Here is a 27,513-nt window from a genome sequence, read left to right as displayed (position 1 = left end):
CGCTAAGCCCCGCCCCCTCGGGGGAGGGGCCAAAATAGTGCAAGGGGGGGGGGGAGCGGGAAACGACCCCAAAATGGGGGTGACCCCCCCAAAAAAATTGGGGGGGGGCCCCATTGAATCCAGCAGCGGCTCTTTGGGGGGGGTGGATTTAGGGGACCCCCCCCCCAATTTTGGGGGTCCCCCCCCATGTTCTCAGGTGGTCCGGCCCAGTTTGGGGGTGCCCCCCCCCCCCCATATATTTTGGGGGGGGGGTCCCAGCAGCGAATCCGGGGTCTATGGGGGGACAACAGGGATAAGGGGGGGGACCCCAAAATTGGGGACCCCCCCCAATAATCATCCCCCCCACATTTAACCCCTTATGGGGACCCCATTTTTGGGGGGACCCCCCCTATTTTGGGGGGGAACCCCCTTATTTTGGGGTTCCCCCTTATTTGGGGATCCCTCCTATTTTGGGGTCCCCCCCATTTTTGGGGGGGAATCACCTTATTTTGGGGTCCCCCACTATTTTTTGGGGGGCCCCCCCTTATTTTGGGGTCTCCCCCCTATTTTGGGGATCCCTCCTATTTTGGGGGTCCCCCTCATTTTTGGGGGGGAATCCCCTTATTTTGGGGTCCCCCCTTATTTTGGGGTCCCCCCCATATTGCAGGTCCCTCTATTTTGGGGGGTTCCCCCCATTTGTGGGTGTCCCCCTTATTTTGGGGTCCCCCCTATTTTGGGGTCCCCCCTATTTTGGGGGTCCCCCCTTATTTTAGGGTCCCCCATTTTTGTGGGGGATCCCCCTTATTTTGGGGGTCCCCCCATATTGTGGGTCACTCTATTTTGGGGGGGACCCCCTATTTTTTGGGGGGGATCCCCCTTATTTTTGGCTCCCCCCCTCTTTAATAAATCCCCCCTATTTTTTGGGGGCGTCCCCTTTAATTTTTGGGGGGGTCCCCATTTTTGGGGGGTTCCCCATTTATTGGGGGGGTCCCCATATTTTGGGGGGATCCCCAATTTTGGGGGGGCTCCCCATTTTTTTGGGGGGTTCCCCATTTATTGGGGGGGGTCCCCCCATTTTTGTCCCATTCCTCCTATTTTTGGGCCATATTCCCCCATTTTTGGGGCGCCCCATAATTCTAAGGGACCCATGGGGGGGTCCCCACTTTGGGGGGGGTCACCCCAATATTTTGGGGGGGGTCACCCCCATTCTCACCTCGCCGGTGTCAGAATTCGGTGTCGAGCACCTGGAACGAGGATGAAGCTGCAGAGAAAATGGGGGGGGGTCACCCCAAAATCAAGGGGGGGACCCCAAAAATTGGGGGGGGTTCCCAAATTTGGGGGAGGGGGTCCCAAGTTTTGGGGTGTCCCCAGATTTTAGGGGGGGGGATCATCCCAATTTTGGGGGGGGGAGGGGGGGTGGATTTGGGGGGGTCCCCACATTTTGGGGGGGGGTCCCAATTTTAGGGGGGGTCCCCAATTTTGGGGGTGTCCCCATAGTTTTGGGGGGGGGTCCCAATTTTTTGGGGTGTCCCCACATTTTGGGGATGTCCCCATATATTTTGGGGGTGTCCCCAATTTTTGGGGTGTCCCCATATATTTTGGGGGGGTCCCAATTTGGGGGGGTCCCAATTTTGGGGGGGGGGTCCCATTTTAAATGGGGGATCCCCCAGCGCTTGGAACATCCCATAATGATGATTGGGGGGGGGGTGGTTGAATTTGGGGGCGATTCCGGGGATTTTGGGGTGTCCCAAGATTTTTGGGGGAGTCCCACATTTATGGGGGGGGTCCCCGATTTTTGGGGGGGTGTGTTGGGGGCGGTGCTGACCGGGGGGGGCGGGGCTTGGGGGCGGAGCCTCCTGCTGGAGCTGAATCTCCTTCAGTGCGAAGATGGACATGGCTGCGGGGGGGCGGGGCTTCGCCTCAGGGGGCGGGGCCAACACGCAAGCCCCGCCCATTCAAGCCCCCCCACTAGAACCAGCCCCTCCCTTCAGGCCCCGCCCCTTTGAACCCCCCCAATGTAGCCCCGCCCACCGCAGGACCCCCAAGGGGGGAAGCCCTGCCCCCCTTGTCCCCTCAAACCCCGCCCCCTCAGCCCTATCCCCGCCCCCTTTCCCTCCTTAGCCCCACCCCCCCAGCCCCTCTCCCTTGGCCCCGCCCCCAGGCCCCGCCCATTTGAATCCCCACCCCTTGTGCCACCAAAGCCCCACCCGCCTTAGACCCACCCACTCCAAGCCCCGCCCCCCCACAAAGCTCCACCCACCCCCTCCCTCCAAGCCCCGCCCTTTTAAGCCTTAGGCCCCGCCCATTTGAATCCCCACCCCCTTGTGCTTGGCCCTTTGGCCCCATTGTCCTGCTTGGCCCCCCCCGTCCCCATGTCCCCCATGTCCCCCTGTCTGTCCCCCTGTCCCCATGTCCCCCTGTCCCCCTGTCCCCCTGCGTGTCCCCATGTCCCCCATCTGTCCCCATATCCCCATGTCCCCCTGTCTGTCCCCATGTCCCCCTGTCTGTCCCCATATCCCCATGTCCCCCTGTCTGTCCCCATGTCCCCCTGTCCGTCCCCGTGTCCCCATGTCCCCTGTCCCCATATCCCCCTGTCTGTCCCCATGTCCCCACGTCCCCCTGTCTGTCCCCATGTCCCCATATCCCCCTGTCTGTCCCCCTGTCCCCCTGTCCCCCTGTCTGTCCCCCTGTCCCCCTGTCCCCATATCCCCATGTCCCCCTGTCCCCATGTCCCCCTGTCTGTCCCCATGTCCCCCTGTCCCCCTGTCCCCATGTCCCCCTGTCCCCCCGTCCCGATGTCCCCATGTCCCCCTGTCTGTCCCCATGTCCCCCATCTGTCCCCATGTCCCCCTGTCCCCCTGTCCCCATGTCCCCCTGTCCCCCCGTCCCCATGTCCCCCTGTCTGTCCCCCTGTCCCCTGTCCCCCTGTCTGTCCCCCTGTCCCCATATCCCCATATCCCCCTGTCCCCATGTCCCCATATCCCCCTGTCCCCCTGTCTGTCCCCATGTCCCCATGTCCCCTGTCCCCCTGTCCCCATGTCCCCCTGTCCCCTGTCCCCCTGTCTGTCCCCATGTCCCCCTGTCTGTCCCCCTGTCCCCATGTCCCCCTGTCCCCCTGTCTGTCCCCATATCCCCCTGTCTGTCCCCTGTCCCCCTGTCCCCATGTCCCCATGTCCCCCTGTCTGTCCCAATGTCCCCATGTCCCCCTGTCCCCCTGTCCCCATATCCCCCGTCCCCATGTCTGTCCCCCCGTCCCCCCGTCCGTCCCGTGTCCCGTGTCCGTGTGTCACTCACTGTCGGGCAGGGCGGCCACGCGCGGCCCCAGGCAGCTGAAGAACGGGTGCCCCATGGCCTCGGCCGCGCCCACCCGGCGCCGCCCCTCGAACTGCCCCGCCCACCAGCGTCAGGGACACGCCCACCAGCCGCGGGGGACACGCCCCCTCACCCCCTCTGCTGGGCGTGGCCGCGCAAACCCCGCCCCCTCCCGCTGAACTGCCATGAATGGGGGCGGGGGGGAGCTCTACCCATTCAGGTAGCCCCGCCCACCGAGGAAACCCCGCCCACATGGAACCCCGCCCACAGGGTAGCCCCGCCCACCGGGGATGGCCCGCCCACCGGGTGGGGTTGGGGAGCCCCACCCATTGGGGAAGGGGGCGTGGCCACAGCAAAGCACTACAGTGCAAGGGGGGGGGTGAGCAAAGGGGTGGAGCTTGGAGTGGTGGGCGGGGCTTTGGGCGGTGGGTGGGGCTGGTGTGGAGTGGGCGGAGCTTGGGGTGGGGTGGGGCTTGGGGTGGTGGGTGGGGCTGGTGTGGAGTGGGCGGAGCTTGGGGTGGGGTGGTGGGTGGAGCTTGGAGTGGGGGGAGGGGCTTGGGGCGGTGGGTGGGGCTGGTGTGGAGTGGGCGGAGCTTGGGGTGGGGTGGTGGGTGGGGCTTGGGGCGGTGGGTGGAGCTTGGGGCAGTGGGGGGGCTGGTGGGTGGGGCTTGGGGCGGTGGGTGGAGCTTGGGGTGGGGTGGTGGGTGGAGCTTGGGGCGGTGGGCAGGGCTTGGGGCAGTGGGGGGGCTGGTGGGTGGGGCTTGGGGCGGTGGGTGGGGCCAGGGTGAAGGGGGCGGGGCTTGGGGTGGTGGTTGGGTTTGGGGTGAGGGCGGAGTTTGGGGCTGGGGGGTGGGGCCGGGAATGGGGTGGAGTTTGGGGTGGTGGGTGGGGGGGGCGGAGCCTGGGGGCGGTGGGCGGGGCTGGTTTGGGGGGGCGGAGCTTGGGTGGTGGGCAGGGCCAGAGCTTTGGGGGGTGGGGCTGGTGTGGAGGGGGCGGAGCTTGGGGCAGTGGGGGGGGGGGCTGGTGTGGAGGGGCGTGGCTTGGGGCGGTGGGCGGAGCTTGGGGCGCTGGGCGTGGCCATGGTGGAGGGGTGGAGCTTGGGGCATTGGGCGGGGCTGGGAATGGGTTGTGGGGGCGGAATGGGGCTGTGGGGGCGGAGCTTGGGGTTGTAGGGGGGGCTTGGGGCGGGGCCAGGGTGGAGGGGGCGGGGCTTGGGGGAAGGGGCGGGGCTTGTCGTCCCTCACCTGCAGCAGCTGCCCCAGCAGGTCGGTGCCCACGGGGTCCAGCCTGGGGGAGGGGAGGGGTCAGGGACAGACGGACGGACACACAGACGGACAGACGGACACACGGACGGACGGACGGACAGACAGACGGACAGACAGAGCTGCCCCCCGGCGGGTATTGGGGATGGACACACGGACACACAGACACGTGGATGGATGGATGGATGGATGGATGGACAGATGGACGGACGGACGACGGGTGGACACAGTGACATAGGGACGGGCGGACAGACAGACGGACGGATGACGGACAGATGGGCACACGGATGGATACACAGATGGATGGACACCCAGACACGTGGATGGACAGACAGACGGATGGATGGATGGACGGACAGACAGACGGATGATGGACGGACAGACGGACAGACCTGCTGTGCTGGCCCAGCCCCCCCGGCGGGTAGGGGGGATGGATGGATGGATGGATGGATGGATGGATGGACAGACAGACGGATGATGGACAGACAGACCTGCTGTGCTGGCCCAGCCCCCCCGGCGGGTAGGGGGGATGGATGGATGGACAGACAGACATGATGGACGGACAGACGGACAGACCTGCTGTGCTGGCCCAGCCCCCCCGGTGGGTAGGGGGGATGGATGGATGGACAGACAGACGGATGATGGACAGACAGACCTGCTGTGCTGGCCCAGCCCCCCCGGCGGGTAGGGGGGATGGATGGATGGATGGACAGACAGACGGACGGACAGACAGACCTGCTGTGCTGGCCCAGCCCCCCCGGCGGGTAGGGGGGATGGATGGATGGACACACAGACAGACAGACATGATGGACAGACGGACAGACCTGCTGTGCTGTTGCAGCCCCCCCGGCGGGTAGGGCGGGAAGCGGTGGCTGCGGAACTCGGGGTTGGAGCCAATCCCGGGCCAGGACGACTCGGACGGGGTGCCTGACGGACCAATCACAGCCCGCCTGTGCGTTACATACACTGACACCCTATAGACACTGACACCCTATAGACTATGGGCACTGACACCCCTATTGATTATATACACTGACATCCTATAGATACACTGACACCCTATAGACACTGACACCCTATAGACTATGGACACTGACACCCTATAGACACACTGACACCCTATAGACACTGACACCCTATAGACACTGACACACCTATAGACACTGACACCCTATAGACACACTGACACCCTATAGATACACTGACACCCTATAGACACTGACACCCTATAGATTATAGACACTGACACCCTATAGATACACCCACACACCTATAGACTATAGACACTGACACCCTATAGACACACTGACACCCTATAGACACACTGACACCCTATAGACACTGACACCCTATAGATTAGATACACTGACACCCTATAGATACACCCACACACCTATAGACTATAGACACTGACACCCTATACACACTGACACCCTATAGATTATAGACACTGACACCCTATAGACACTGACACCCTATAGATACACCCACACACCTATTAACACACTGACACACCTATAGACTATAGACACTGACACCCTATAGATACACTGACACCCTATAGACACTGACACCCTATAGACACACTGACACCCTATAGACACACTGACGCCCTATAGACACTGACACCCTATAGATTAGATACACTGACACCCTATAGATACACCCACACACCTATAGACTATAGAGACTGACACCCTATAGACACTGACACCCTATACACACTGACACACCTATAGACACTGACACCCTATAGACATTGACACCCCTATTGATTATATACACTGACACCCTATAGACTATGGACGCTGACACCCTATAGAGACACCCACACACCTATAGACCATGGGCACTGACACCCTATGGACACTGACACCCTATAGACACACTGACACACACCTATAGACTATGGGCACTGACACCCCATATACACCCACACGCCTATAGATACACTGACACCCTATAGACTATAGACACTGACACGCTATAGATACAGTGACACACCCATATAGTATGGACACTGACACCCTATAGACACACTGACACCCTATAGATTATAGACACTGACACCCCTATAGACACTGACACCCCTATAGACACTGACACCCTTTAGAGACACTGACACCCTACAGATTATAGACACTGACACCCCTATAGACACTGACACCCTATAGAGACACTGACACCCTATAGACACTGACACCCCTATAGACACTGACACCCCTATAGATACACTGACACCCTATAGATACACTGACACACCTATAGACCATGGACACTGACACCCTATACACATACTGACACACCTATAGATTCACTGACACCCTATAGACTATGGACACTGACATCCCATATACACTGACACCCCAAATTTGCCCAAACCGCCCATTTTCCCCCAAAATTTGCCCAAATCACCCATTTTCCACCCCAAAAATTTACCCACATCACCCATTTTCCCCCCAAATTTGCCCAAACCACCTGTTTTTCCCCCCAATTTGCCCAAAAGTGCCATTTTTTGCCCCAATTTGCCCCGTTCTCACCCAGCGCCTGGAAGATGAAGCGCAGCTGCTCGGGCACCGAGGAGCCGGGGAACAGCGGCCGCCCCGTCACCATCTCCGAGAAGATGCAGCCGACCCCCCTGGGACGGGAAACACTCGTGAAAATGGGGGAAAACACACGTGGAAATGGGTGGAAATGCAAAACCCTCGTGCAAGAGCCCCCATGACTCCCCCCTGGAGCCCCATAGGAACCTGCAGTCCACGTGCAAGACCCCTGGGCACCATCCCAGCCCCCCTGTGAACCCCCCCCAGCCCTTGTGCAAGGTCCTGGTGCAAGATCCTCGTGCAAGAGCCCCAATAATCCCCCTCTAGAGCCCCATAGGAACCCGCAGTCCACGTGCAAGACCCCTGGGCACCATCCCAGCCCCCCTGTGAACCCCCCCCAGCCCTTGTGCAAAGTCCTGGTGCAAGATCCTCGTGCAAGAGCCCCAATAATCCCCCTCTAGAGCCCCACAGGAACCTGCAGTCTCCGTGCAAGACCCCTGGGTAACATCCCTGCCCCCCTGTGACTCTCTCCCAGCCCTTGTGGAAGGTCCTGGTGCAAAACCCTCGTGCAAGAGCCCCAATAATCCCCCTCTAGAGCCCCATAGGAACCCGCAGTCCACGTGCAAGACCCCTGGGCACCATCCCAGCACCCCTGTGAACCCCCCCCAGCCCTTGTACAAAGTCCTGGTGCAAGATCCTCGTGCAAGAGCCCCGATAATCCCCCTCTAGAGCCCCATAGGAACCCGTAGTCCACGTGCAAGACCCCTGGGTAACATCCCTGGCCACCTGTGAACCCCCCCCAGCCCTTGTTCAAAGTCCTGGTGCAAGATCCTCGTGCAAGAGCCCCAATAATCCCCCTCTAGAGCCCCATAGGAACCCGCAGTCCACGTGCAAGACCCCTGGGTAACATCCCTGGCCACCTGTGAACCCCCCCCAGCCCTTGTGCAAGGTCTTGGTGCAAGATCCTCGTGCAAGAGCCCCAATAATCCCCCTCTAGAGCCCCATAGGAACCCACAGTCCACGTGCAAGACCCCTGGGTAACATCCCAGCACCCCTGTGAACCCCCCCCAGCCCTTGTGCAAAGTCCTGGTGCAAGATCCTCGTGCAAGAGCCCCAATAATCCCCCTCTAGAGCCCCATAGGAACCCGCAGTCCACGTGCAAGACCCCTGGGTAACATCCCTGGCCACCTGTGAACCCCCCCCCAGCCCTTGTGCGAGGTCCTGGTGCAAAACACTCGTGCAAGAGCCCCAATAATCCCCCTCTAGAGCCCCATAGGAACCCGCAGTCCACGTGCAAGACCCCTGGGTAACATCCCTGGCCACCTGTGAACCCCCCCAGCCCTTGTGCAAGGTCCTGGTGCAAGATCCTCGTGCAAGAGCCCCTCATTACCCCCCTCTAGAGCCCCTTAGGAATGTGCAGTCCACGTGCAAGACCCCTGGGCACCATCCCAGCGCCCCTGTGACTCCCCCCCAGCCCTTGTGCAAAGTCCTGGTGCAAGATCCTCGTGCAAGAGCCCCAATAATCCCCCTCTAGAGCCCCATAGGAACCCGCAGTCCACGTGCAAGCCCCCTGGGTAACATCCCTGGCCACCTGTGAACCCCCCCCAGCCCTTGTGCAAGGTCCTGGTGCAAGATCCTCGTGCAAGAGCCCCAATAATCCCCCTCTAGAGTCCCATAGGAACCCGTAGTCCACGTGCAAGACCCCTGGGCACCATCCCAGCACCCCTATGACTCCCCCCCAGCCCTTGTGCAAGGTCCTGGTGCAAAACCCTCGTGCAAGAGCCCCAATAATCCCCCTCTAGAGCCCCATAGGAACCCGCAGTCCACATGCAAGACCCCTGGGTAACATCCCTGGCCACCTGTGAACCCCCCCCAGCCCTTGTCCAAGGTCCTGGTGCAAGATCCTCGTGCAAGAGCCCCAATAATCCCCCTCTAGAGCCCCATAGGAACCCGTAGTCCACGTGCAAGACCCCTGGGCACCATCCCAGCCCCCCTGTGTACCCCCCCCAGCCCTTGTGCAAAGTCCTGGTGCAAGATCCTCGTGCAAGAGCCCCAATAATCCCCCTCTAGAGCCCCATAGGAACCTGTAGTCCACGTGCAAGACCCCTGGGCACCATCCCAGCCCCCCTGTGAACCCCCCCCAGCCCTTGTGCAAGGTCCTGGTGCAAGATCCTCGTGCAAGAGCCCCTTGTAACCCCATGTAGAGCCCCATAGGAACCCGCAGTCCATGTGCAAGACCCTTGGGCACCATCCCAGCGCCCCTATGACTCCCCCCCAGCCCTTGTGCAAGGTCCTGGTGCAAAACCCTCGTGCAAGAGCCCCGATAATCCCCCTCTAGAGCCCCATAGGAACCCGCAGTCCACATGCAAGACCCCTGGGCACCATCCCAGCCCCCCTGTGAACCCCCCCCAGCCCTTGTTCAAGGTCCTGGTGCAAGATCCTCGTGCAAGAGCCCCAATAATCCCCCTCTAGAGCCCCATAGGAACCTGCAGTCCACGTGCAAGACCCCTGGGTAACATCCCTGCCCCCCTGTGACTCTCTCCCAGCCCTTGTGGAAGGTCCTGGTGCAAAACACTCGTGCAAGAGCCCCAATAATCCCCCTCTAGAGCCCCATAGGAACCCGCAGTCCACATGCAAGACCCCTGGGTAACATCCCTGGCCACCTGTGAACCCCCCCCAGCCCTTGTGCAAGGTCCTGGTGCAAGATCCTCGTGCAAGAGCCCCAATAATCCCCCTCTAGAGCCCCATAGGAACCCGCAGTCCACGTGCAAGACCCCTGGGCACCATCCCAGCACCCCTGTGACTCCCCCCCAGTCCTTGTGCAAGGTCCTGGTGCAAGATCCTCGTGCAAGAGCCCCAATAATCCCCCTCTAGAGCCCCATAGGAACCTGCAGTCCACGTGCAAGACCCCTGGGCACCATCCCAGCGCCCCTGTGAACCCCCCCCAGCCCTTGTGCAAGGTCCTGGTGCAAGATCCTCGTGCAAGAGCCCCGATAATCCCCCTCTAGAGCCCCATAGGAACCTGCAGTCCACGTGCAAGACCCCTGGGCACCATCCCAGCGCCCCTGTGAACCCCCCCCAGCCCTTGTGCAAAGTCCTGGTGCAAGATCCTCGTGCAAGAGCCCCAATAATCCCCCTCTAGAGCCCCAGAGGAACCTGTAGTCCACGTGCAAGACCCCTGGGTAACATCCCTGGCCACCTGTGAACCCCCCCCAGCCCTTGTGCAAGGTCCTGGTGCAAGATCCTCGTGCAAGAGCCCCGATAATCCCCCTCTAGAGCCCCATAGGAACCTGCAGTCTCCGTGCAAGACCCCTGGGTAACATCCCTGCCCCCCTGTGACTCTCTCCCAGCCCTTGTGGAAGGTCCTGGTGCAAGATCATCGTGCAAGAGCCCCAATAATCCCCCTCTAGAGCCCCATAGGAACCCGCAGTCCACGTGCAAGACCCCTGGGCACCGCCCCAGCCCCACTACAAACCCCCCCGGCCCTCGTGCGAGGTCCTGGTGCAAACGCTGGTGCGAGGGCCTCACCACATGTCGATGTGCGTGGAGTACTCGGTGCAGCCCAGCAGCACGTCGGGGGGGCGGTACCACAGCGTCACCACCTCGCTCGAGTACGTCTTGCTGGGGATGGACTTGGCGCGGGCCAGGCCTGGGAACGGGGGGAAATTGGGGTGAAATGGGGGGGAAATGGGAAATTGGGGGTTTTGGGGGAGAAATGGGGGGCCCAGGGGGTCACCAAGTGGGGTCTGGGGGGGGAAAATGGGGGGAAATTGGGGTGAAATGGGGAGAAATGGGGGAAAAATGGGGTCTGGGAGAAACCAAATGGGGCCTTTGGGGGAATGGGGGAAAATTAGGGGGAAATTGGGGTCTGGGAGAAACCAAATGGGGCCTCGGGGGGAATGGGGGAAAATTAGGGGGAAATTGGGGTCTGGGAGAAACCAAATGGGGCCTGGGCGGGATATTGGGGTGAAATGGGTGGAAATTGGGGGAAAATAGGGGAAGAAATGGGGGGTTGGGAGAAACCAAATAGGGTCTGGGGGGGAAATTGGGGTGAAATGGGGGGAAATTGGGGTGAAATTGGGGGGAAATGGGGGGAAATTGGGGTCTGGGAGAAACCAAATGGGGCTAGAGGGGGATATTGGGGGGAATTGGGGTGAAATTGGGGGGAAATGGGGGGAAATTGGGGGTTTTGGGGGAGAAATGGGGGGCCCAGGGGGTCACCAAGTGGGGCCTGGGGGGGGAAAATGGGGGGAAATTGGGGTGAATTGGGGGGAAATCGGGCAAAACTGGGGGGGAAATGGGGTCTGGGGGGTGCTGGGGGGGATATTGGGGGGAAATGGGGCAAAATTGGGGGGAAATTGGGCAAAACTGGGGGGGGAAATGGGGGCTGGGGGGGTGCTGGGGGGGGATATTGGGGTGAAATGGGGCAAAATTGGGGGAAAATGGGGGAAATTGGGGTGAAATGGGGGGAAATTGGGGGGAAATAATGGGGTTTGGGGAAAACCAAATGGGGCTGGGGGGGATATTGGGGGGAATTGGGGGGAAATGGGGGAAATTGGGGGGAAATGGGGGGAAATCGGGCAAAACTGGGGGGGAAATGGGGTCTGGGGGGGTGCTGGGGGGGATATTGGGGGGAAATGGGGCAAAATTGGGGGGAAATTGGGCAAAACTGGGGGGGGAAATGGGGGCTGGGGGGGTGCTGGGGGGGGATATTGGGGGGAAATGGGGCAAAATTGGGGGGAAATGGGGGAAATTGGGGTGAAATGGGGGGAAATTGGGGGGAAATAATGGGGTTTGGGGAAAACCAAATGGGGCTGGGGGGGATATTGGGGGGAATTGGGGGGAAATGGGGGAAATTGGGGGGAAATGGGGGGAAATCGGGCAAAACTGGGGGGGAAATGGGGTCTGGGGGGGTGCTGGGGGGGATATTGGGGGGAAATGGGGCAAAATTGGGGGGAAATGGGGGTGAAATGGGGGCAAATGGGGGTTTGGGAGAAACCAAATGGGGCTGGGGGGGGATATTGGGGGGAATTGGGGGGAAATTGGGGAGAAATGGGGGGAAATTGGGGGTTTTGGGGGAGAAATGGGGGGCCCAGGGGGTCACCAAGTGGGGTCTGGGGGGGGAAAATGGGGGGAAATTGGGGTGAAATGGGGAGAAATTGGGCAAAACTGGGGGGAAATGGGGTCTGGGGGGGTGCTGGGGGGGATATTGGGGGGAAATGGGGCAAAATTGGGGGGAAATTGGGCAAAACTGGGGGGGGAAATGGGGGCTGGGGGGTGCTGGGGGGGGATATTGGGGGGAAATGGGGCAAAATTGGGGGGAAATGGGGGAAATTGGGGTGAAATGGGGGGAAATTGGGGGGAAATAATGGGGTTTGGGGAAAACCAAATGGGGCTGGGGGGGATATTGGGGGGAATTGGGGGGAAATGGGGGAAATTGGGGGGAAATGGGGGGAAATCGGGCAAAACTGGGGGGGAAATGGGGTCTGGGGGGGTGCTGGGGGGGATATTGGGGGGAAATGGGGCAAAATTGGGGGGAAATGGGGGTGAAATGGGGGCAAATGGGGGTTTGGGAGAAACCAAATGGGGCTGGGGGGGGATATTGGGGGGAATTGGGGGGAAATTGGGGAGAAATGGGGGGAAATTGGGGGTTTTGGGGGAGAAATGGGGGGCCCAGGGGGTCACCAAGTGGGGTCTGGGGGGGGAAATGGGGGAAATTGGGGTGAAATTGGGGGGAATGGGGGGAAAATTGGGGTGAAATGGGGAGAAATTAGGGGGGAAATTGAGGTTTGGGAGAAACCAAATGGGGCCTGGGGGGAGATATTGGGGTGAAATGGGGGAAAATGGGGTAAAATTGGGGGGAAATTGGGGTCTGGGGGGGATATTGGGATCTGGGGGGGATATTGGGGGTTTGGGGAAAACCAAATGGGGTCTGGGGGGGGGATATTGGGGGGGAAATGGGGCGAAATGGGAGGAAATTGGGGTGAAATGGGAGGAAATGGGGGTTTGGGAGAAACCAAATGGGGCCTGGGGGGGAATTGGGGCTTTTGGGGGTTCATGGGGTGGGTTTCAGGGTCCAATGGGTCAGATTTTGGGGGTTTCAGGGTCAGATTTTGGGGTTCAATGGGTCAGATTTGGGGGTTCAATGGGTCAGATTTTGGGGTTCAATGTGTTGATTTTGGGGGTTCAATGTGTTGATTTTGGGGGTTCCCTGGGTCAGATTTTGGGGTTCAATGGGTCAGATTTGGGGGTTTCAGGGTCATATTTGGGGGTCCAATGGGTCAGATTTGGGGTCTGGGGTGGATTTGGGGTCCGTGGGGTGAATTTTGGGGTTCAATGTGTTGATTTTTGGGGTTCCCTGGGTCAGATTTTGGGGTTCAATGGGTCAGATTTTGGGGTTCAATGGGTCAGATTTGGGGGTTCAATGTGTTCATTTTTGGGGTTCAATGTGTTGATTTTGGGGGTTCCCTGGGTCAGATTTTGGGGTCCGATGGGTCAGATTTGGGGGGTTTCAGGGTCATATTTGGGGGTCCAATGGGTCAGATTTGGGGCCTGGGGTGGATTTGGGGTCCATGGGATGAATTTTGGGGTTCAATGGGGTGAATTTTGGGGTTCCCTGGGTCAGATTTGGGGGTTTCAGGGTCAGATTTGGGGTCCAATGGGTCAGATTTTGGGGTCCAATGGGTCAGATTTGGGGTCTGGGCTGGATTTGGGGTCCAAGGGGTGAATTTTGGGGTTCAGATGCTGGATTTTGGGGTCCAATGGCTCAGATTTGGGGGTTTCAGGGTCATATTTGGGGTCCAATGGGTCAGATTTTGGGGTCCAATGGGTCAGATTTGGGGTCTGGGCTGGATTTGGGGTCCATGGGGTGAATTTTGGGGTTCAATTGGGTGAATTTTGGGGTTCCCTGGGTCAGATTTTGGGGTCCGATGGGTCAGATTTGGGGGGTTTCAGGGTCATATTTGGGGGTCCAATGGGTCACATTTGGGGTCTGGGCTGGATTTGGGGTCCATGGGGTGAATTTTGGGGTTCAATGGGGTGAATTTTGGGGTTCAATGGGTCAGATTTGGGGGTTTCAGGGTCATATTTGGGGTCCAATGGGTCAGATTTTGGGGTCTGAGGTGGATTTGGGGTCCAAGGGGTGAATTTTGGGGTTCAATGGGGTGAATTTTGGGGTTCCCTGGGTCAGATTTGGGGGTTTCAGGGTCATATTTGGGGTCCAATGGGTCAGATTTGGGGCCTGGGGTGGATTTGGGGTCCAAGGGGTGAATTTTGGGGTTCAATGGGGTGAATTTTGGGGTTCAATGGGTCAGATTTGGGGGGTTTCAGGGTCAGATTTTGGGGTCCATGGGGTGGATTTGGGGGTCCAATGGGTCAGATTTGGGGTCTGGGGTGGATTTGGGGTCCATGGGGTGAATTTTGGGGTTCAATGGGGTGAATTTTGGGGTTCAATGGGTCAGATTTGGGGGTTTCAGGGTCATATTAGGGGTCCAATGGGTCATATTTTGGGGTCCAATGGGTCAGATTTGGGGCCTGGGGTGGATTTGGGGTCCATGGGGTGAATTTTGGGGTTCAATGGGGTGATTTTTGGGGTTCCCTGGGTCAGATTTTGGGGTTCAATGGGTCAGATTTGGGGGTTTCAGGGTCATATTTTGGGGTCCAATGGGTCACTTTTGGGGTCTGGGCTGGATTTGGGGTCCATGGGGTGAACTTGGGGGTCCATGGGGTCAATGGGGTGGATTTTGGGGTTCAGTGGGTTGGTTTTTGGGGTCCAATGGGTCATATTTGGGGGTTCATGGGGTTGGTTTTTGGGGTTCAATGTGTTGATTTTGGGGGTTTCAGGGTCAGATTTGGGGGTCCAATGGGTCAGATTTTGGGGTCTGAGGTGGATTTGGGGTCCAAGGGGTGAATTTTGGGGTTCAATGGGGTGATTTTTGGGGTTCCCTGGGTCAGATTTGGGGGGTTTCAGGGTCAGATTTTGGGGTCCATGGGGTGGATTTGGGGGTCCAATGGGTCAGATTTGGGGTCTGGGCTGGATTTGGGGTCCAAGGGGTGAATTTTGGGGTTCAATGGGTCAGATTTGGGGGGTTTCAGGGTCATATTTGGGGTCCAATGGGTCAGATTTTGGGGTCCAATGGGTCAGATTTGGGGTCTGGGCTGGATTTGGGGTCCAAGGGGTGAATTTTGGGGTTCAGATGCTGGATTTTGGGGTCCAATGGCTCAGATTTGGGGGTTTCAGGGTCATATTTGGGGGTCCAATGGGTCAGATTTGGGGCCTGGGGTGGATTTGGGGTCCATGGGGTGAATTTGGGGGTTCAATGGGGTGAATTTTGGGGTTCAATGGGTCAGATTTGGGGGTTTCAGGGTCATATTTGGGGTCCAATGGGTCAGATTTGGGGACTGGGCTGGATTTGGGGTCCAAGGGGTGAATTTTGGGGTTCAATGGGGTGAATTTTGTGGTTCCCTGGGTCAGATTTTGGGGTTCAATGGGTCAGATTTGGGGGTTTCAGGGTCATATTTTGGGGTCCAATGGGTCACTTTTGGGGTCTGGGCTGGATTTGGGGTCCATGGGGTGAACTTGGGGGTCCATGGGGTCAATGGGGTGGATTTTGGGGTTCAGTGGGTTGGTTTTTGGGGTCCAATGGGTCATATTTGGGGGTTCATGGGGTTGGTTTTTGGGGTTCAATGTGTTGATTTTGGGGGTTTCAGGGTCAGATTTTGGGGTCCAATGGGTCAGATTTGGGGTCTGGGGTGGATTTGGGGTCCATGGGGTGAATTTTGGGGTTCAATGGGGTGAATTTTGGGGTTCAATGGGTCAGATTTGGGGGGTTTCAGGGTCAGATTTTGGGGTCCATGGGGTGGATTTTGGGGTCCAATGGGTCAGATTTGGGGTCTGGGCTGGATTTGGGGTCCAAGGGGTGAATTTTGGGGTTCAGATGCTGGATTTTGGGGTCCAATGGCTCAGATTTGGGGGGTTTCAGGGTCATATTTGGGGTCCAATGGGTCAGATTTGGGGCCTGGGGTGGATTTGGGGTCCATGGGGTGAATTTTGGGGTTCAATGGGGTGATTTTTGGGGTTCCCTGGGTCAGATTTTGGGGTTCAATGGGTCAGATTTGGGGGTTTCAGGGTCATATTTTGGGGTCCAATGGGTCACTTTTGGGGTCTGGGCTGGATTTGGGGTCCATGGGGTGAACTTGGGGGTCCATGGGGTCAATGGGGTGGATTTTGGGGTTCAGTGGGTTGGTTTTTGGGGTCCAATGGGTCATATTTGGGGGTTCATGGGGTTGGTTTTTGGGGTTCAATGTGTTGATTTTGGGGGTTTCAGGGTCAGATTTGGGGGTCCAATGGGTCAGATTTTGGGGTCTGAGGTGGATTTGGGGTCCAAGGGGTGAATTTTGGGGTTCAATGGGGTGAATTTTGGGGTTCCCTGGGTCAGATTTGGGGGTTTCAGGGTCATATTTGGGGGTCCAATGGGTCAGATTTGGGGTCCAAGGGGTGAATTTCGGGGTTCAATGGGGTGAATTTTGGGGTTCAATGGGTCAGATTTGGGGGTTTCAGGGTCATATTTGGGGTCCAATGGGTCAGATTTGGGGTCCAATGGGTCATATTTTGGGGTCCAATGGGTCAGATTTGGGGTCTGGGCTGGATTTGGGGTCCAAGGGGTGAACTTGGGGGTCCCTGGGGGGATTTTGGGGGGGATTTTGGGGTGAAACTCACCGAAATCGGCCAATTTCAGGTCCCCGCGGCGACTGAGCAACAAATTCTGGGGTTTGAGGTCCCGGTGCAGAACTTTGTGACGGTGACAGAACGAGAGACCCCGGAGCAGCTGGAACAGGAACAACTGACCCAAAAACGGGCCGTTTTAGCCCAAAAATGGGCGATTTTACCCCCAAAATGGGTGATTTTGACCCCAAAATGGGCAATTTTACCCCAAAAATGGGCAATTTTACCCCAAAAATCAGCCCCAAATGGGCCCCAGAACCCAAGAGACCCCGGAGCAGCTGGAATGGGAACAACTGACCCAAAAATGGGCGATTTTGACCCAAAAATTGGGGATTTTAGCCCAAAAATCAGCCCCAGAACCCAAGAGACCCTGGAGCAGCTGGAACGGGAACAAGTGACCCAAAAATGGGGAATTTTGACCCAAAAATTGGGGATTTTAGCCCAAAAATCAGCCCCAAATGGGCCCCAGAACCACAGAGACCCCGGAGCAGCTGGAACGGGAACAACTGACCCAAAAATGGGCGATTTTGACCCAAAAATGGGTAATTTTAACCCCAAAATGGGCAATTTTACCCCAAAAATGGGCGATTTTACCCCCAAAATGGGTGATTTTGACCCCAAAATGGGGGATTTTACCCCAAAAATGGGCAATTTTACCCCCAAAATCAGCCCCAAATGGGCCCCAGAACCACAGAGACCCCGGAGCAGCTGGAACGGGAACAACTGACCCAAAAATGGGCGATTTTGACCCAAAAATGGGTAATTTTAACCCCAAAATGGGCGATTTTACCCCAAAAATGGGCGATTTTACCCCCAAAATGGGTGATTTTAACCCCAAAATGGGGGATTTTGACCCAAAAATGGGCAATTTTACCCCAAAAATCAGCCCCAAATGGGCCCCAGAGCCCAAGAGACCCCGGAGCAGCTGGAATGGGAACAACTGACCCAAAAATGGGCGATTTTGACCCAAAAATGGGTAATTTTAACCCCAAAATGGGCAATTTTACCCCAAAAATGGGCGATTTTACCCCCAAAATGGGTGATTTTGACCCCAAAATGGGCAATTTTACCCCAAAAATGGGCAATTTTACCCCAAAAATCAGCCCCAAATGGGCCCCAGAACCACAGAGACCCCGGAGCAGCTGGAACGGGAACAACTGACCCAAAAATGGGCGATTTTGACCCAAAAATGGGTAATTTTAACCCCAAAATGGGCAATTTTACCCCAAAAATGGGCGATTTTACCCCAAAAATGGGCAATTTTACCCCCAAAATGGGTGATTTTGACCCCAAAATGGGCAATTTTACCCCAAAAATGGGCAATTTTACCCCAAAAATCAGCCCCAAATGGGCCCCAGAACCCAAGAGACCCCGGAGCAGCTGGAACGGGAACAACTGACCCAAAAATGGGCGATTTTGACCCAAAAATGGGTAATTTTAACCCCAAAATGGGCAATTTTACCCCAAAAATGGGCGATTTTACCCCCAAAATGGGTGATTTTGACCCCAAAATGGGCAATTTTACCCCAAAAATGGGCAATTTTACCCCCAAAATCAGCCCCAAATGGGCCCCAGAACCCAAGAGACCCCGGAGCAGCTGGAACGGGAACAAGTGACCCAAAAATGGGCGATTTTGACCCAAAAATGGGTGATTTTGACCCCAAAATGGGCAATTTTACCCCAAAAATGGGCGATTTTACCCCCAAAATGGGTGATTTTGACCCCAAAATGGGCCCCTTGCACACTCGTTTCACCCCCTTGCACACTCATTTCACCCCCTTGCACACTCGTTTCACCCCCTTGCACACTCATTTCACCCCCTTGCACACTCGTTTCAGCCCCTTGCACACTCATTTCAACCCCTTGCACACTCATTTCCCCCTTGCACACTCATGTCACCCCCTTGCACGCTCATTTCACACTCATTTCAGCCCCTTGCACACTCATGTCACCCCCTTGCACGCTCATTTCACACTCATTTCAGCCCCTTGCACACTCATGCCACCCCTTGCACACTCATTTCCCCCCCTTGCACACTCGTTTCACCCCCTTGCACACTCATTTCAACCCCTTGCACACTCGTTTCACCCCTTGCACACTCATTTCAACCCCTTGCACACTCGTTTCACCCCTTGCACACTCATTTCAGCCCCTTGCACACTCATTTCAACCCCTTGCACACTCGTTTCACCCCCTTGCACACTCATGTCACCCCTTGCACACTCGTTTCAACCCCTTGCACACTCATTTCACACTCATTTCAGCCCCTTGCACACTCGTTTCACCCCCTTGCACACTCATGTCACCCCCTTGCACACTCATTTCAACCCCTTGCACACTCGTTTCACCCCCTTGCACACTCATTTCAACCCCTTGCACACTCATTTCACCCCTTGCACACTCATTTCAACCCCTTGCACACTCATTTCACGCTCATTTCACACTCATTTCACCCCCTTGCACACTCATGTCACCCCCTTGCACACTCATGTCACCCCCTTGCACACTCGTTTCCCCCCTTGCACACTCATTTCAGCCCCATGCACACTCGTTTCACCCCCTTGCACGCTCCTTTCACACTCATTTCAGCCCCTTGCACACTCATGTCACCCCCTTGCACACTCATTTCACGCTCATTTCACACTCATTTCCCCCCTTGCACACTCATTTCACGCCCTTGCACACTCGTTACAGCCCCTTGCACACTCGTTTCACCCCCTTGCACGCTCATTTCACGCTCATTTCACACTCATTTCACCCCCTTGCACACTCATGTCACCCCCTTGCACACTCGTTTCACCCCTTGCACACTCATTTCAGCCCCTTGCACACTCATGTCACCCCCTTGCACACTCATTTCACCCCCTTGCACACTCATTTCAACCCCTTGCACACTCGTTTCACCCCGTTGCACACTCATGTCACCCCCTTGCACACTCGTTTCCCCCCTTGCACACTCGTTTCCCCCTTGCACACTCATTTCCCCCCTTGCACGCTCATTTCACACTCATTTCAGCCCCTTGCACACTCGTTCACCCCCTTGCACACTCATTTCACCCCCTTGCACAGTCATTTCACCCCCTTGCACACTCATTTCACCCCCTTGCACACTCGTTTCAGCCCCTTGCACACTCATTTCAACCCCTTGCACACTCATTTCACCCCCTTGCACAGTCATTTCACCCCCTTGCACACTCGTTTCACCCCCTTGCACACTCGTTTCAGCCCCTTGCACACTCATTTCAACCCCTTGCACACTCATTTCCCCCCTTGCACACTCGTTTCACCCCCTTGCACACTCATTTCACCCCGTCGCACACTCGTTTCACCCCCTTGCACACTCATTTCCCCCGTTGCACACTCATTTCACCCCCTTGCACACTCATTTCACCCCGTCGCACACTCGTTTCACCCCCTTGCATGCTCATTTCACACATTTCAGCCCCTTGCACACTCATGTCACCCCCTTGCACACTCATTTCCCCCCTTGCACACTCACTTCACCCCGTTGCACACTCACCGTGACGTTGTGCATGCTGATGACGCTGCCGCACTCATCCAGATACTGTTTGAGGTCCCGGTCCTGGGGGGACACAGTGGGGGGCTGGGGGGGAATTGGGGGTCCCAGGGGGGAATTGGGGGTCCTGGGGGGGAATTGGGGGGGACTTGGGGGTCCTGGGGGGGGAATTGGGGGGGATTTGGGGAGGACTTGGGGGTCCCAGGGGGGGACTTGGGGGTCCGGGGGGGAATTGGGGGGGACTTGGGGGTCCCAGGGAGGATTTGGGGGTCCCAGGGGGGATTTGGGGGGTCCCAGGGGGGATTTGGGGAGGACTTGGGGGTCCCAGGGGGGGATTTGGGGGTCCCAGGGGGGATTTGGGGGGTCCCAGGGGGGATTTGGGGGTCCCAGGGGGGATTTGGGGGGACTTGGGGGTCCCAGGGGGGGAAATTGGGGGGGACCTGGGGGGTTTTGGGGTTCAGGGGGGGTCAGTGCTGTATGTTGGGGTTCAGGGGTGTGTTTTGGGGTTTGAGGGGTTCAGTGCTGTATGTTGGGGTTCAGTGCTGTGTGTTGGGGTTCAGGGGGGCCCAGGGCTCAGTTTTGGGGTTCAGGGGTTCAGGGGTCAGTTTTGGGGTTCAGGGTCAGTTTTGGGGTTCGGGGGGCTCAGTGCTGTATGTCGGGGTTCGGGGGGGCCCAGGGGTGTATTTTGGGGTTCAGGGGGTTCAGTGCTGTATGTTGGGGTTCAGGGGTGTATTTTGGGGTTCGGGGGGTCAGTGCTGTATTTTGGGGTTCAGGGCTCAGTTTTGGGGTTCAGGGGGCTCAGTGCTGTATGTTGGGGCTCAGGGGTGTATGTTGGGGTTCAGGGCTCAGTTTTGGGGTTTGGGGGGTTCAGTGCTGTATGTTGGGGTTCAGGGCTCAGTTTTGGGGTTCGGGGGGTCAGTGCTGTACGTTGGGGCTCAGGGGTGTATGTTGGGGTTCAGGGGTGTGTTTTGGGGTTCAGGGGGTTCAGTGCTGTATGTTGGGGTTCAGGGGTGTATTTTGGGGTTCAGGGTGGTCAGTGCTGTATGTTGGGGTTCAGTGCTGTGTGTTGGGGTTCAGGGGGGCCCAGGGCTCAGTTTTGGGGTTCAGGGGTTCAGGGGTCAGTTTTGGGGTTCAGGGTCAGTTTTGGGGTTCGGGGGGGTCAGTGCTGTATGTTGGGGTTCAGGGGGTTCCAGGGTTGTATGTTGGGGTTCAGGGGGGGTTTTGGGGTTTGAGGGGTTCAGTGCTGTATGTTGGGGTTCAGGGCTCAGTTTTGGGGTTCAGGGGGGTCAGTGCTGTATGTTGGGGTTCAGGGCTCAGTTTTGGGGTTCAGGGGGGTCAGGGTGGATTTTGGGGTTCAGGGGGTTCCAGGGCTCAGTTTTGGGGTTCAGGGGGGTCAGGGTGGATTTTGGGGTTCAGGGGTGTCCAGTGCTGTATGTTGGGGTTCAGGGCTCAGTTTTGGGGTTCAGGGGGCTCAGTGCTGTACGTTGGGGCTCAGGGGTGTATGTTGGGGTTCAGTGCTGTATGTTGGGGTTCAGGGGTGTATTTTGGGGTTCAGGGTGGTCAGTGCTGTATGTTGGGGTTCAGTGCTGTATGTTGGGGTTCAGGGGTGTGTTTTGGGGTTTGAGGGGTTCAGTGCTGTATGTTGGGGTTCAGTGCTGTATGTTGGGGTTCAGGGGTGTGTTTTGGGGTTTGGGGGTTCAGTGCTGTATGTTGGGGTTCAGTGCTGTATGTTGGGGTTCAGGGGTGTATTTTGGGGTTCAGGGGGTCAGTTTTGGGGTCCCACCAGGTACTCGAAGACCAGCGTGAGGCTGCGGGGCGTGTGCACGATGTCGTGCAGCGTCACCACGTTGGCGTGTTTGAGATCCCGCAGGAGAGACACTGGGGGGACGGGGGGTCACCCCAAAACTGCCCTGGCCCCATGTCCCCATGTCCCCCTGTCCCCATGTCCCCCTGTCCCCATGTCCCCCTGTCCCCCTGTCCCCATATCCCCATGTCCCCTTGTCCCCATGTCCCCCTGTCCCCCTGTCCCCATATCCCCATGTCCCCATGTCCCCATATCCCCCTGTCCCCATGTCCCCCTGTCCCCCTGTCCCCCTGTCCCCATGTCCCCCTGTCCCCCTGTCCCCCTGTCCCCATGTCCCCATGTCCCCCTGTCCCCCTGTCCCCATATCCCCATGTCCCCCTGTCCCCATATCCCCCTGTCCCCTTGTCCCCCTGTCCCCCTGTCCCCATGTCCCCCTGTCCCCCTGTCCCCCTGTCCCCATATCCCCCTGTCCCCCTGTCCCCATGTCCCCATGTCCCCTTGTCCCCATGTCCCCCTGTCCCCATATCCCCCTGTCCCCTTGTCCCCATGTCCCCCTGTCCCAATGTCCCCATGTCCCCATGTCCCCCTGTCCCCATGTCCCCCTGTCCCCATATCCCCTGTCCCCCTGTCCCCATGTCCCCCTGTCCCCCTGTCCCAATGTCCTAATGTCCCCCTGTCCCCATGTCCCAATGTCCCAATATCCCCCTGTCCCCCTGTCCCCATGTCCCCCTGTCCCAATGTCCTAATGTCCCCCTGTCCCCATGTCCCCCGTCCCCATGTCCCCATATCCCCATGTCCCCCCGTCCCCCTGTCCCCATATCCCCCTGTCCATCCCCATATCCCCCATCTGTCCCCATGTCCCCTGTCCATCCCCATATCCCCATATCCCCCATCTGTCCCCATGTCCCCTGTCCATCCCCATGTCCCCCTGTCCCCTGATGTCCCCACGTCCCCCATGTCCCCCGATGTCCCCTGTCCCCGTACCCTCTCTGATGGCGGTACACGGCGCCCCCTCCTCCTGCTCCAGCCGAATCTCCTTCAGCGCCACCAGGTTCTCGGTCAGTTTGGAGCGGCCCTTGTACACCGTGGCGTACGTGCCCTGGACGGACGGACGGACGGACGTGGGGACATGGACAGGGACACAGGGGACAGGGGACACACAGGGGACACAGGGGACATGGGGACAGGGGGACACGGGGACATGGGGATATGGGGACAGGGGGATATGGGGGGATATGGGGACATGGGGACATGAGGACAGGGGGACAGGGGGACAGGGGGACGGGGGGACATGGGGACAGACAGGGGGACATGGGGACAAGGGGACATGGGGACAGGGGGACAGGGGGACATGGGGACAGACAGGGGGACATGGGGACAGGGGGACATGGGGACAGGGGGACAGGGGGACATGGGGACAGACAGGGGGACATGGGGACAGGGGGACATGGGGACAGGGGGACATGGGGACAGGGGGACAGGGGGACAGGGGGACAGACAGGGGGACATGGGGACAGGGGGACAGGGGGACAGACAGGGGGATATGGGGACAGGGGGACAGGGGGACATGGGGACGGGGGGACATGGGGACAGACAGGGGGACATGGGGACATGGGGATATAGGGATATGGGGGGATATGGGGACAGGGGGACAGGGGGACATGGGGACATGAGGACATGGGGACAGGGGGACAGGGGGACATGGGGACGGGGGGACATGGGGACAGACAGGGGGACATGGGGACAGGGGGACATGGGGACATTGGGACAGGGGGACAGGGGGACATGGGGACAGGGGGACAGGGGGACAGGGGGACAGGGGGACATGGGGACAGGGGGACATTGGGATATGGGGACATGGGGACAGGGGGACATTGGGATATGGGGACAGGGGGACATGGGGACAGGGGGACATTGGGATATGGGGACAGGGGGACATGGGGACAGGGGGACATGGGGACATTGGGATATGGGGACATGGGGACATGGGGACAGGGGGACAGGGGGACATGGGGACAGGGGGATATGGGGACAGGGGGACATGGGGACAAGGGGACAGGGGACGGGGACAGGGGGACAGGGGACATGGGGACATTGGGATATGGGGACATGGGGATATGGGGACAGGGGGATATGGGGGGATATGGGGACATGGGGACATGGGGACATGGGGACAGGGGGACAGGGGGACATGGGGACAGGGGGACAGGGGGATATGGGGACAGGGGGACAGGGGGATATGGGGACAGGGGGACATGGGGACAGGGGGATATGGGGACATGGGGACAGGGGGACATGGGGACATGGGGACAGGGGGACATGGGGACAGACAGGGGGACATGTGGCCCTCTCACCTCTCCCAGTTTGTCCAGTTTGACGTAGGTCTCCATCTTCCCGAAGCCGATCTCAGACTGGGACACGGGGACACGGTCACTGGGAGCACTGGGAGCTGCCCAGAGCCCCTCTTGTGTCTCACTGGTTCATACTGGGCCCTACTGGTTCATACTGAGCCTTACTGGTTTATACTGGATGTTACTGGCTCATACTGGGTCTTACTGGTTCATACTGAGTCTTACTAGTTTATACTGGGTCTTACTGGTTCATACTGGGTCTTACTGGTTTATACTGGGTCTCACTGGTTCATACTGGTCCCTACTGGCTCATACTGGGTCTTACTGGTTCATATTGGTCCCTACTGGTTTCTACTGGGTGTTATAGGTTCATACTGGGTCTTATTGGTTTATACTGGGTCTTACTGGTTCACACTGGCCCCTACTGGTTCATACTGGGTCTTACTGGTTCACACTGGCCCCTACTGGTTTATACTGGGTCTTACTGGTTCATACTGGTCCTTACTGGTTCATACTGGATCTTACTGGTTCATATTGGGTCTTACTGGTTCATACTGGTCCCTACTGGTTTATACTGAGTCTTACTGGCTTATACTGGGCTCTACTGATTCATACTGGGCCCTACTGGTTCATACTGGTCCCTACTGGTTCATACTGGTCCCTACTGGTTCATACTGGGCCCTCCTGGTTTATACTGGGTGTTACTGGTTCATACTGGTCCCTACTGGTTCATACTGGGTCTTACTAGTTCATACTGGGCCCTACTAGTTTATACTGGGCCCTACTGGTTCATACTGGCCCCTAGTGGTTTATACTGGGTGTTACTGGTTCATACTGGTCCCTACTGTTTTATACTGGGCCCTACTGGTTCATACTGGGTCTTACTGGTTTATACTGGGCCTCACTGGTTTATACTGGGTCTCACCGGTTTATACTGGGTGTCACCCCCAGAGGGGACAGGGGGGACCCTGGCGGGGTCACTGTGAGTTCCTACCGCTCCATACTGGTCCATACTGGTCCATACTGGTCTATACTGGTCGATACTGGTCCATACTGGTCTATACTGGTCCATACTGGTCTATACTGGTCTATACTGGTCCATACTGGTCCATACTGGTCTATACTGGTCCGTACTGGTCTATACTGGTCTATACTGGGACGCACCAGCGAGACGCGGCGCAGGCGGCGGCTCAGGGTCCCGGGTCCCCCCTCGGGCAGTCGCGGGTCGGCCGGAAGGGACAGGCGCTTGGTGACATCCTGGGGACATGGGGACAATGGGGACCCCAAAGCCCGACCCCCTGAGCCCCCAAACCCCTGAACCCCCAAATCCCAAACCCTGAACCCCAAATCCCCCAACCCCCCTGAACCCCATGTCCCCCTGTCCCTATATCCCCCTGTCCCCATGTCCCCCTGTCCCCCTGTCCCCCTGTCCCCACGTCCCCATGTCCCCCTGTCTGTCCCCATATCCCCCTGTCCCCATGTCCCCCTGTCTGTCCCCACATCCCCCTGTCCCCATGTCCCCCTGTCCCCATGTCCCCCTGTCCCCACATCCCCCTGTCCCCATGTCCCCACATCCCCCTGTCCCCATGTCCCCCTGTCCCCATGTCCCCATGTCCCACTGTCTGTCCCCATATCCCCATGTCCCCCTGTCCCCAAATCCCCATGTCCCCCTGTCCCCATGTCCCCACGTCCCCATGTCCCCCTGTCCCCATGTCCCCACGTCCCCATGTCCCCCTGTCTGTCCCCAAATCCCCCTGTCCCCATGTCCCCATATCCCCATATCCCCCTGTCCCCCTGTCCCCATGTCCCCATGTCCCCATATCCCCCGGTCTATCCCCCTGTCCCCCCGTCTGTCCCCTGTCCCCCTGTCCCCATGTCCCCCTGTCCCCCTGTCCCCCTGCCTGTCCCCATATCCCCATGTCCCCCTGTCCCCATGTCCCCCCGTCCCCCTGTCCCCATATCCCCATGTCCTCCTGTCCCCCTGTCCCCTGTCTGTCCCCTGTCCCCCCGTCTGTCCCCCTGTCCCCCTGTCCCCCCGTCTGTCCCCTGTCCCCCGTCTGTCCCCTGTCCCCCTGTCCCCCTGTCCCCCGTCCCCATGTCCCCCCGTCCCCCTGTCCCCATATCCCCATGTCCCCCTGTCCCCCTGTCCCCTGGTCTGTCCCCTGTCCCCCCGTCTGTCCCCCTGTCCCCCCGTCTGTCCCCTGTCCCGTCCGTCCCACCTCGTTCCCCGCTCGGTGGGGGCGCAGGCGCAGCCGCACTGGGGACCCCAGCCCCTCGGACGAGGCCCCGGAGGGGGGGTCGCTGTCCCCGTCCGAGCCCGCGCGCGGCTCCTCCCCCCCCGGCTCTGCAACGGGCACCCCAATAAACAGGGACCCCAAGACATGGGGGACCCCCCAAATACATGGGGGACCCCCCAAGATAAACCAGGGACCCCCAAATACACGGGGGACTCCCCAAAGACATGGGGACCCCCCAAAGACATGGGATCCCCCTAAACACGTGGCGACCCCCCAAGATACATGAGGACCCCCCCAAAATACAATGGGGATCCCCCAAGATACATGGGGACCCCCCCCAAAATAAACCAGGGACCCCAAAATATATGGGCACCCCCCAAATACATGGGCACCCCCCCAAGATACATGGGGGCACCCCCCCAAGATACGTGGGGACCCCCCAAGATACATGGGGACCCCCCAAAATAAACCAGGCACCCCAAAGGCATGGGGACCCAACAATAAATCAGGGACCCCCCAAAATACATGGGGACCCCCCCAAAGACATGGGGACCCCCCCAAATACATGGGGACCCCCCCAAGATACATGGGGGCACCCCCCCAAGATACGTGGGGACCCCCCAAGATACATGGGGGGCCCCCCAAGATACATGGGGATCCCCCAAAATATATGGGGACCCCCCCCAAGATACATGGGGACCCCCCCCAAGATAAACCATGGACCCCCAAATACACGGGGGAGCCCCCCAAGATACATGGGGACCCCCCTAGATAAACCAGGGAC

General features: G+C 58.5%; 1 protein-coding gene across 1 annotated transcript; it reads right to left on the bottom strand.

Annotated features, from left to right (window-relative positions):
• Positions 1-146: 146 nt before the first annotated feature.
• On the bottom strand, positions 147-26,836 carry LOC309452302 (cyclin-dependent kinase 16-like; the record flags this gene model as incomplete). Its single annotated transcript, XM_082076941.1, has 15 exons — positions 147-273; positions 1,193-1,240; positions 1,805-1,876; positions 3,274-3,364; positions 4,536-4,578; positions 5,378-5,480; positions 7,094-7,191; positions 10,625-10,745; positions 16,815-16,938; positions 20,341-20,403; positions 22,121-22,215; positions 23,126-23,240; positions 24,496-24,552; positions 25,657-25,749; positions 26,712-26,836. Coding segments are annotated over 14 exons (1,238 nt in total), but the record flags the coding sequence as incomplete, so codon positions are not given.
• Positions 26,837-27,513: the final 677 nt, after the last annotated feature.

Source organism: Streptopelia decaocto (genome assembly GCF_964273445.1).
Source record: "Streptopelia decaocto genome assembly, contig: HAP1_SCAFFOLD_1041, whole genome shotgun sequence".
NCBI classification, from domain to species: Eukaryota; Metazoa; Chordata; class Aves; order Columbiformes; family Columbidae; genus Streptopelia; species Streptopelia decaocto.
Note: the sequence above shows the minus strand (reverse complement) of the source record. Positions and strands in the feature narration are given on the sequence as shown.